The sequence below is a fragment of the Protopterus annectens genome, chromosome 9.part0 (genome assembly GCF_019279795.1).
Source record: "Protopterus annectens isolate FY-2018-M chromosome 9.part0, PAN1.0, whole genome shotgun sequence".
Classification (NCBI taxonomy): Eukaryota; Metazoa; Chordata; order Ceratodontiformes; family Protopteridae; genus Protopterus; species Protopterus annectens.
This window is the reverse complement of record NC_056743.1, coordinates 1518698022-1518710028: the sequence shown is the minus strand read 5'-3', so window position 1 is coordinate 1518710028 and position 12007 is coordinate 1518698022. Positions and strand designations below refer to the sequence as shown.

The 12007-nt window shown below is 42.4% G+C and overlaps 1 protein-coding gene across 2 annotated transcripts in view; it reads right to left on the bottom strand.

Annotated features, from left to right (window-relative positions):
* The window catches only part of VARS2 (valyl-tRNA synthetase 2, mitochondrial), a 1808135-nt gene that overhangs the window by 1000313 nt on the left and 795815 nt on the right, over window positions 1–12007 (bottom strand). For both annotated transcript variants that reach the window (XM_044084462.1, XM_044084463.1), the window contains exon 12: window positions 10691–10781. In XM_044084462.1, coding sequence (XP_043940397.1) covers window positions 10691–10781 — 91 coding nt within the window. The remainder of the gene's footprint in view (window positions 1–10690; window positions 10782–12007) is intronic.

Below are 12007 nucleotides of genomic sequence, written 5' to 3'. Positions count from 1 at the left end.
GTAGTCCCCTCTCTTATTAGAAAAGATGTTCAACCAAATCCTAGTCCCCTCAAGTGATGCTAAACATAAATAATAGCATTAGATCTTCTACTGATAAAACCCTGAACTGACACCAAACAAAACAAAGTTCTACATATGAATGTCTGCAGTGTTAGAAAAAATATTTTTCTATGTTTTTTGCTCCTTGGGCCTGCCAACTATCAAGCCTTTGACAAACACTCACTCATCCACCACAGTCATTTGCATCTCCCATCATCCCACAGGGCAAATGTCTTTCCAGAGTAGATTAGCCTTACACTTACTTGCGCTTGGATGTCTGGGTGTTGGCAGCAAGAGCATATCAGGTGAGAGACGTCATGCAAGCAGCCAAGAAGGGAGACTTGGTTCCTTCTTCCACCACATAAATCTTCATTTCTGCTTTTCCACATTCATTTTATCACAACTGTGAGAAAGGTCTAGCTCCACCTCTTATAGACCATGACCATCAACATTACATGACTATGCCCACCCCAGAGAATGGCATGGCAGCCCTGGCAATCCAAGCCGTACTATCTCTTGGTGACAGGAGAGATTTACAGTACTAATCCCATTTTGGGGGCTCAATATGCACACTTGGATCAATATGAATGCCTACAAAAATGCCTTTCATCTCATGCATACACCTCCTATACCTCATGACAGCTACGGTGAATGGCTTGGTAGGATCCTAGCACATCCTCAGGCAATGGTGCTCCATTCCACCCACTTTTGCCTCTGATGGATGTCAGCGATTCAGTGGACAGAATAGCCTTCTTCCTTTCAAAATGGGCAAGACAGTGTTTCCTTCTCATTCTTACCCTCCCTTGCTAGCACCTCCAGCACCAAGATTGCTAAATGGTCTCAGATATTCTAGGTCACATTCAAGGCTGCAATAGAACTGGCATATTAGAAGGCAAACTAATGAAACAGAAGCACTTTTCTCTAATTTCAGACCCAGTGTTCATTGTATGATTGAATCGCAGCTTGAAGGTGTAAGGAATAAAACATTATGCAATTCATGAGAAAAGACAGGAGTAGAAGAGAGCACAAATGTCAGTATCTAGACAACTTTTTAAGACATATGTTAGGAAATTTTTCTTTATTAAGGAGACGACAGACCTACTGAATGAGTGAATCTGTTGTGGAAAAAATGACAGTAAATCCATTTAAAAGTGCTGGGGCAAATTCACAGCATGCTTTGTTTAAGGGATAAGGCAGATATAATTTATGTATTTGTTTCTCTTAGACCGGGATAAGTCCAACTGGGTAAAACCGATCTTCAGTGGAAGCCCAAGAAGAAAAGCTCCACATTTAATTTATGTGTGATGCACACTTATAATTGCAGGGTAAAAACATCTATACATAAGCTTATTTACATGATTTTTTAGATATTTTTTTTACATAATGGCTACAGAGAAAAGATGCATCTCGGGAGTTTTGGAGGTTAGTAATAATTTACAGATAGACAAGTAGTAATGTAGCTTAAAAAAGTACAGTTTTGTACCTACCATAAATGTAGATGTTCGAGGATCCACATTGCTGCAGTCCTAACTATTGGGTAGTCCGCTGTCCAGTCGGCCCAAATACCAAAGTATATGGCTGACGTCGGTCAGGGCGCATTAGACTGACGTCAGTACGTCAGGGTACTAATGCGCATGACCGACGTCATATCCTCAGTCTTTTCTTGCCCCAGATGTCAGAAGACCCTGAAAAGATAAAGCCAAAAACAAAACTCCCAAAATACCTGCACCAAAAAATATATATACAATATATACACAATTAGCAGAATATAACCTCACCTACACAACCACCCCTAAACACAGAGGGGAAGGAGGGAGGGTAAATTGGACTGCAGCAATGTGGATCCTCGAACATCTACATTTATGGTAGGTACAAAACTGTACTATGTTCTTCATTCCACATTGCTGCAGTCCTAACTATTGGGTAGAATCCCAAAGCAGAGGTAAGGGAGGCTGGCAAATCATAAGGAAGCAGGGACTGACAACATGCCTTGCAAAATAGCTGTGGCAAAACCAGCCCTAGACTTAGAGTACAGAGGAAGGTGATAATGCTTAGAGAAAGTATGCACTGAACTCCAAGTAGCTGCCTCCAAAATATCCTTAGTTGCCACCCCCCTTAGAAATGCTGTGGAAGTGGCAGTAGCCCTAGTGGAATGAGGCCTAATCCCAGCTGGAATCTCCTTGCCACGATGGGAATAACAAAATGTAATGCAACACCCAATCCACCTAGAAATAGTTTGTTTTGACACAGGCTTGCCCTTTGAAGTCAAAGCAAAAGAAACAAACAACTGCTGAGACTGCCTAAAATCCTTAGTCCTGCTCAAATAATAACGCAATAGCCTGTGTACATCTAAAGTGTGCAAAATCTTTTCCCCTTTATTTTGGGGATCTGCATAAAAGGTAGGCAAATGAATAGTTTGGTTTAAAGCCACACTAGAAACCACCTTAGGCATAAAGGAAGGATTAGTACGTAAAGATACCCTATCCTTATGAAAAATCAAAAAAGGCTCCACTGCCATAAGGGCCTGCAACTCAGAAACCCTTCTTGCAGAAGTAATGGCCAACAAAAAAGCAGTCTTCCATGACAAGTATTTCAATTCAGCAGTAGCCGCAGGCTCAAAAGGTTGTAGAGTAAGTTTCTCCAACACAAAATTGAGATCCCAAGCAGGAGTAGGAGCTCTACGTGGGGGTCTTATATTCTTTGCCCCTCTAAGAAATTGCTTGAACAAAGGATGCGAAAACAATGGTGGGTCACAATCATAGTGAGCTGAAATAGCTGCAGCATGAATCTTAATGGAAGAGAAAGACAAACCTTTGTCCAGTAACTCAGTAAGATATTGAAGAGCCACACTCAAATTTGGCTCAGTAATCTCCAAATTGTTTGCTGCACTCCAAAACAAAAATCTCTTCCATTTTTCTGCGTACACTTTTCTTGTACTAGGTCTTCTGGCTTCCATAATCACATTTAAAACTTGTTGAGGAAGCTGAGACCTGCTGTCCTTCAAAGCAGAATATGCCAGGCTGTTAGATGTAGAGAGTGAAGCTTGACATTGAGCAGATGACCGTCCCTCTGAGACAACAGGTGTGGAATCAAGGGTAAAGGCCATGGAGGCTTCCTTACCAGACTCCTTAGTAATGGGTACCAATGCTGCTGAGGCCAATCTGGAGCTATTAAAATCATCCTTGGCTTGTCTTGTCTGACCTTTAGAAGCACCTTTGGAAGAAGAGGCAGAGGTGGAAAGGCGTACACATGAAGATTTTTCCAACTGAAAGAAAGAGCATCCACTTTCCAAGCTGTGTGATGAAATCCTTTCGTGCAAAACTTTGGCAGCTGGTGGTTTAGTGGAGAAGCGAACAGATCTATGTCTGGAGTTCCCCATGACACTGTCAATTTTTGAAATACATGAAGATCCAGTTTCCACTCGTGGGGATCCATGACTTGTCTGCTTAATACATCTGCTAAGGAGTTCTGTGCTCCCGGCAGAAACCTTGCCTGAAGAGTTAGTTGCAGACTGAGCGCAGTCTCCCATAAAATCATTGCTTGTCTGCACAATGGGTAAGAATGTGTTCCCCCTTGTTTGTTGATGTACCACATGACAGTTGTGTTGTCTGTTAGAATCAACACCTGCCCTGGAAGAAGTAACTCCTTGAAAGCCATTAATGCAAACTGAACTGCTAACATCTCTTTCATGTTGATATGTAGATGCTGTAGTCTGGCAGGCCACTTGTCTTGTATCCACTTTCCATTTAGATGAGCTCCCCAAGCAACATCTGAGGCATCTGTCGTTAGAATCTGACTTGCCTCTGGCCGGGTCACAGAGAGTTCCTTGTTTAGGTGACATTCCTGAGCCCACCACAAAAATTCCTTTTGAATGCAAGGTATTATTTGAATGACAGTGTCCAAATCCTGGCAGTGCTGTGTCCACAGATTTTGAGATACCATTGTAGCTTCCTCATATGCAGTTTGGCATTGGGAAGCACCAGAATACAAGATGCCATGAACCCTAAGGCTTGAAGGACTGTCCTTGCAGTCAGCCCGGACTGAAGAGATAGATGATGGAAGTAACTGGAAAGATTCTTTTGTTTGTCCGGGGTTAAAAAGGCCATCTGGGCTGCTGTATTCAGTCTCACACCCAGAAAGCACATGTCTTGAGAGGGTACTAGACTGGACTTTATTTCGTTCACAGAATACCCTAGGCATCTTAGCACTGCTATGACATATTCCAGATGCTGTAGAAGATCCTCTTTTTCTTGAGCCAGAATCAGGCAGTCGTCCAAGTAAGGATAGATTTGGATTCCTTTTAGCCTGAAGTAAGCTATCACTGGAGCCAGAACCTTTGTGAATACTCTGGGCAGTAGATAAGCCAAAGGGCAATGCAGAGAACTGATAATGAGAATTTCCAGCTCGAAACGCAGATACTTCCTGCAACTTAGTCTGATTGGCACATGAAGGTAAGCTTCCTTGAGATCTAAAGTTACCATCCAGTGATCTTTGCCCAACAGAGGTAAAAGCTGTTGTAACGTCAACATTTTGAACTTGGGAATGTCCAGATAAGTGTTGAGGATAGATAAATCCAGAATTGGTCTCCACGTGTTCCCCTTCTTTGGTACTAGGAACAGGCGAGAATAAAATCCTAGACCCCTTTCCGGCACAGGAACTGACTGAATGGCCCCTATTTGGAGCAACAGAGAAATTTGCTTGTGAGCCTCTGTCCTTTGAAGAGGAGGAATGTCTGGCATGCCTTTGAAAGGAGGCAAGGTATGGAAATAAAACCTGTAACCGTGGTGAATAATATCCAGAACCCATCTGTCTTGGGTAATTAAATCCCAATTTTCTTTGAAAAGAGACAGCCTTCCTCCCAAAGGTGCTGCCAGGCGAGAATGTACTGGCAGCTGAAAAGGTAGGTCATTGGGTCTGCTTACGAAAGGACTGACCCCTGCCCTCACCCGAAGTCTGAGCAGGGGAACCCCCTGTCCTAGGCCTAAAAGAACCCTGAGCTCTGCCCCTACCACGTCTAGACCTACCCCTAGACTGGGAATCATAAGCAGGATAAGTCCATCCCTTAGTAGGCCAATTTCTACTAAACTTCGGAGGCTGCACCTGTAAAAAATCTTTAACAGTTTGCATAGACTTAGCCTTGTCCTCCATTTTCTTCAAAACTGCTTCCACAGGCGAACCAAACAACACATCAGACTGTAAAGGAGCATCCAAAATCCTTGTCTTAACATGCTCAGCTAAATTCTGATCTCTCAGCCAGGCGTGCCTACGAAGAACAGAACCAGTGGCAGCCACCCTGGAGGAGGCCTGCACAGCATCAAAACCACACTGCAAAGAATGTTTACCTACCTGTTCAGACACATGAACTAAATCCTGCAACTCTTTACACTCAATACCTTCAGCCAGAGCATCCACCTTAGATTTCAACTGTGAAAGAAGGTAATTCTGATATTTTAACATGTGAAACTGACAATTCAACGCCCTCATGGCTAAAGTGGAAGAAGTATACACTTTCTTTCCCCATCTATCCAAAGCCCTTGCCTCTTTATCTGGAGGGACAGGATTTTTAACAACTGAAGCCTTCACACCTTTAGGCCCCTGAGAGACAGTTTCTGGGTCTGCCCTAGGACTCTTAAAAAGATACTTATGAGCTTCAGGCACCCTATAATACCTATCCGGTTTAACTGGGGCAGGAGGCAAAGAATCAGGATTCAGGGAAGCCTCAGCAAACACATCCTCCACCACATTCAAAACAGGAGGTATAGCTAAAGGCCTATGCTGGGGTAAAAACAAGAATTCCCTAAGCCTTTTCCTGGAATCAGAGAAATCTTGACCTTCCCATTTAAAATGCTCCCTCATGGAATGCAGAGTCTCTGAAAATGAAAAATCCTCAGGAGGAGAAGCAGAAGGAGTAGAATCATCCACATCAGAATCAGAATAAGGGGGGTACTCCTGCAAGTCTTCAGCCGAAGACTCTGAAGCCTCCGAGCATTGCTCAAAACTCTCAAACTCAGGTTCCACCCTAGGCCTCTTATCAGGAGGGGGCATAGAACCCCTAATCATAGTAATCAAATCCTCTGCCATTTTAAGCATATGTTTCTTAGGCAAAGACCCTGAAGTACTAGGAGAAACCCCCACAGAAGCTAAACTTGGCCTGCCCCTCAAAGAAGCCTTGGAAACTGAAGGAGAGGCTCTAACCACCTTAGGAAGAGAGGGAAGAACAGCCACCTGAGAAGCCCCCTCAGCCTGGCCTACTTCCTGAGAGGATACATCCTGTAACAGTAAAGTCTCTTCCTGAGACTCCAAAGAGACACCTGGCAAAACCTCTGGCTCCACTGAGCCTTCCAAAGAACCGACGTCTGGGACTGTCGGTTCCTCCACCCTAGGCTTTGCTGCTTTATCTTTGCGTTTTTTAGCCGAAGCGCCGGAGCATCCGATGGCATTTTATAATTACAACGCTTCCCAAACACTAACCTGGCACAGTCTAACCTTCTCTTAATAGTGCGTTTGTTAAATCTAGCACAAGAGCGCATCCAACAACGCCGTGCTCAGGCCCTAAACAAGGTATACACAAAGTATGGTAATCCCTATGAGGTATCTGTTTCCCACAAGAAATACAGTTATTCACTTTTTCTGACATCCGGTTAAATACTGAGGCAAGAAAAAACCAAAATATTCCCCAACGGGGTACTTAGCCAACTTTGATTCGGTCTGAAACTCTGATTTCAGAAACTTTCAGAACGCCAACCTGCACTCGCAAAATTGCTTCTGCATCGGACCATGCGGCAAAAAAGACTGAGGATATGACGTCGGTCATGCGCATTAGTACCCTGACGTACTGACGTCAGTCTAATGTGCCCTGACCGACGTCAGCCATATACTTTGGTATTCGGGCCGACTGGACAGCGGACTACCCAATAGTTAGGACTGCAGCAATGTGGAATGAAGAACATCTGATGACGAGAGATGTGAAAGGAGAAATTATGGAAATGAGCAGGAAGTTAAATGGACAGAGGAGGAACAGTAGTTGGTGGTGGGATGTGAGAGGAGGAGACGGAGGAAGTGTTTAGGAAATTACTGCAATATGAGGAGGAGCGATAATATACAAAAGACTGGACATAAGAAAAATTAGCTGCAGAAACAAAAGTAATTGTAAATTGGCTTATTTGCTGGCTATGGAAAGCACCTCAACTAACATTTAAAAATGGAACAACAGTGTCAAGTTCTGTAACTAATACACAACTAGAGTTATTTTCCTTTTCTGTATTAATGCTTATTATCTACTGCCTGCTTAATGTAAAGTGTCTCTCAATTCTACAAATCTAACTACAAATTAACTGTTGCATTCTATAACATTTGTTCAGTTTAATTCTGATAATGTCTGTGTACCCTTCCAGGCAATATTCATATACATTCTTACACTATTTCTATTGTTCTCCATCTGACTTGCTAGTACACATTCATTATAATATTTTCTCTGAATTTCTCTAGATCCTCTCTAAACTCTACATCTTTTTCAATCACCCTGTGGCAGATTCTGCTGGCAGAAGCCCACCCCCAACATCATGAGCATTACATGCAGTCCTGTCAAAACAGAAATTCACACAAATTGTGAAAAGGATTTATAGATTATATATATATGACATATATACATACACACACACACACACACACACACACACACACACACACACACACACACACACACACACACACACACACTTTTTTACACTTGAACTTGCTTGGTCAACTAACATTCTACTGGTCACTATCCTAACCCAATCATTCCTTCTGTCTCTAGCAGCAGCATTCAACATCACCCTTGTTAACCCACATTTATGGTCAGACTTTGGAGACAACAGTAAATGCAGGCTCAGAGTTTTCAATTATGACCTTAACCCTTCCCTGATGTGCTTTCATGCATAAGCAATGACCTGCTACTCCCCTCCCGGTATATGTATGTATATATATATATATATATATATATATGTATGTGTGTGTGTGTATATCACTTCCACATTCAGACTCTAAAAGTCAATGCATAAGCATGGTTCAGCAGATCCAAGGCCATTTTCTTAGTCCAAGTGGTGCATGCCATACATTCTAATCTCCACTATATGGCAACGATACACTGGGTTGGGCAAGCCAGCATGTTAGTGACTCATTCTAATCATTCTTCACCAGCTCATCCAGTGTTCAGGTTGCCAAATGATCCTCAAGTGTCTGCATCATCAGGCCTTTATATCTTAGTGCTACACAGACCACCAATTCTGCGACAAAGACATCTCTTTGTAGCTTTTTTAATGAAAGACTAACACATCACTTTCAAAGCTTGAAATATCGTGAAACCCTTACATTCGTCCTCACAGAAAGCATTGAGGGAATTTTGCTCTACAAAGAAGAGTAGGTTTTCTAGTAAAACCTATCCAGTGTACAGAATTCTTCCTCTGGACAAATGGGGAGCAAGGCACTGTGGAGATAGCAGAAATGACACGTGGCCGACCTAAAGATTATTTTCCTTGAGTAACTGAATAGGTAGGGGACAGCTGTACATACAAATCTTCATTTTTCAAGAACAGACGGATGGTTGTTGGATGTTTTCTGTTTCAATTAACTGTATACCACACGACAGGCTCCAAGGAAAAGAACTCCACATTTCTTAGTACAGATAAGTATTTAACATTTCCTGAGTGAAGGACTTTGGACAAACTAGATCCTATAAGATGAAATTGATGAACAAGATGTATTGACCATCTCAAACAGTTTATGAACAGTGGACTTTACAATACAAAGTCTGCGGCCACAGATAACTCAGAAGGGGCAGAGGAAATAGCTAGGTGGCCTTGTGTGGGAGTGGGTCACTACTAGCCAAGAGAATGAGGGGTGGCAAGTGAAGCACAACTGAGTCACAAATGACAAATTGGCATGGCAACACCAGAGTTCCCAGAAAAAAGCCATGCAGACAATGAGGAGAACATTCATGCTTCACAGAGACAACATCCAGAATTAGGGAATGAACCATGATCCCTAGAAATATAAGGTAGAGATTTTAATGAATAACTGTGCTGCCAAAAGGCTGACATTAACAGGGTGACTTGCACCACTAAGAATGGCAAAAGTCCCAGACCAAACACAGTCTGATCAGCCAGTTATTTAAAAGCATTTTCACAAGCACATTTAATACCCTTTCACTGCTGAAATACCTCAAAATCAGCTGTAGATGGGAGCAGTTTCAAGGGCCATGGTAGGTATATACTGGACACTTACATTTCTAGCCAGTGACTGTAGAATCATCGGTGAGAGAAGATAAGTTGAGGAGAAATCCCTGATGGTCAAATGATGGAATTCTGTCCTTAGCACTATAGCAACATTAATGACATTTCCAAAAATTAACCGTGGGACTGTCTGTTGCAACTGTTCTCAAATTCTCTCCCAAGACCACTGGCAAAGGATATATTTCAATTTATATTTCTCTCCTACACCACTCATCAAGTCAGGTACCCAAATAGACTGGCTAGACCTAAGTCCCTTATGGTCAATGGCCTAGTAAACACCTATGAACCTATGAACTTCAGTGTTGGTGTCTCACTTTACCAATAACTGTCCAGACATGGTGAAAAGTCAGCAGACTCAGAAGATGGACTAGGTCTGGTAGAATTAGCATTGGATTTCCAAATTCCTAGTTTAACCCTTGTGTTGAAAGTGAACTTTCAAATGTTCTTTCAACTGATGCTCTGTCCTGGGCACTTCAGTGGTGGTGAGTAATTAGGAAAGACATGAGGTATGACTGACAGAGGTAAGTTAAACTGCTGCAGTAATGCCAGTAGGAGATGTCAGTCAAAGACCCAAAGCAAAACAGGTACTCCCAAGTAATGGAGTTCCTGGTAACAAAATGGATAGTTTACAGTCTGATCAGATCTATGCCTTGCCTTTTTTTTCAGCATTAAATGCAAGCAATTTCCTGCAATGACTCCAAAAAAACATGAAAGTGGTAAAAACATACTGAAATGCACATTGGTAAGTACATCCTTCACCCATTCACAAGTGTGGCTCAAAAGGGAGGTTCTTCTACAAACATGGGTACTGCAAGTTTTATTAGGGTGTAAAATGGCAACAGCAAACATTATTGTCACAAACTAAGGCTCACTTCAGGACTACTTCGACAGTATTATCTGTTCACTTCACAGCCATAAAACTTGGCATATTCAAATTCACTCAGTAAGAAGACTTGCACATCACCAATGTTGCTGCTACTAACATGTACCAATAACAGTGATTTGCCAGCTATAGTTACTTACCTGCTCTGGCGGCCACGGTGGTGCAGCGGTTAGCACCGCCGCCTCACAGCAAAAGGTTCTTCGGTTCGATTCTCGGCTGGGGTGCCTTCTGTGCGGAGTCTGCAAGTCCTCCCTGTGGTCGTGTGGGTATCCCCCGGGTTCTCCGGTTTCCTCCCACATCCCAAAGACATGCTGTAGCTGGATTGGACACTCTAAATTGGCCCTAGGTGTGAGTGGGTGCATGTGTGTGCCTTCTGTGGAAGGTTGGGTGCCAGACTGGAAACTCGACACCGTAAAACTCCATTGCCAGTCATGAGCGGACAGATGATCTGCTGTCGCGACCCCTAACCGGAAAAACAAAAGAAGAAGTTACTTACCTGTTCCAAGGTCCTTGTCCACAGAAGCTTCAGGCAGCACAGGCATCAGGCGACCAGTGAATGGGTGCTCAAGCATTTTATTATGAAGATGCTAGGAAAAAAGGCAAGAAATACACTGAACTGGGAAGACAACTGGCATTAACAAAGTCAGCACTATTAAGATATGATAAGGCTTGAATAACTGAGAAATCAAGGAACCATACAATTCTTATCAGACACTATGCATGCCTTATTTGGAAGTCACCACTCTTATGAAATGCATATGTGAGAGGAGGCACACTTGGCTGAAGCACCATCTTCTCAAATGAGGTCAATGAAGTAGGTATGAGACTGCAGGACTTAGCTTTACTCTAGAGTGTAGCAATCTTAAAGATGTAATTAACATTAAATCAGGATTAAAGTCTCTGTCATGAATCCCTCACAAATATTTTTATAAGTGAAACCCAGACCAACACCTTATTATTAATAAAGCAAGATTAATATATTTTCTGAAAAGACTGACCTACACCAATCATACTTTAAGTAACTCCTAAAAGCCACACTGATGCTTGAATTTAACACTAAAGTTCTAACAGTTTGTGGAATTAACAGAGGTGATTAAAACTTTTCAAATAATTTGTTAATGACCTGATACACAGGAAAGGCAGTTAATCAGCACAATAGGCAACAAGCACAAAATTAAAAATGCTGGTGACAAGTGGCAGTGAGTAGTTTACGAAATACTGCAGCTTCCTTCTGGCCTGACACAAAATACCTTTAAACACCTAGAAGCTATGTCAATACCTTACCAGCCCTGAAGAAAATGTATCCAACATTTCTTATGTTAATGTTCCTGACCTAAGTAGGATTGCTAGGAAATGGAATGAACAGACATAACATATTCATCATCTCTACCAGTTTACAAAGAATGGACTTTTAAAAGCATACTCAAAGACTGCTTATGTTGCATCCTAAGTATATACACTCCCTCTCCCGAGTGTACCTTGTGTGCAACTGACAAGTGTGATATTCACAATGCAGAAATACCTTTAGCAGAACACTGAAATGTTGATTCTGGAAGACCAACTGCTAATATGCAGTCGATCTTTACACTGTCTGCTAAAGGAATCCCTGCATTCTGAAAGCATTGAGATCGCAGGACAGTGTGGATCGGGAGAGTTACCCTTTTCAGCAATATACTTCATCAAGGATACCCACACCTCCAAGTTAGTGGCGCAGCACAATGCATCAGAGATCATCCATGTGCACCTAACAATGGGCAAAACTGCAATCCAAATTGTAGCTTGCTACAGATCACCCACCATGGCCCAGGACCCT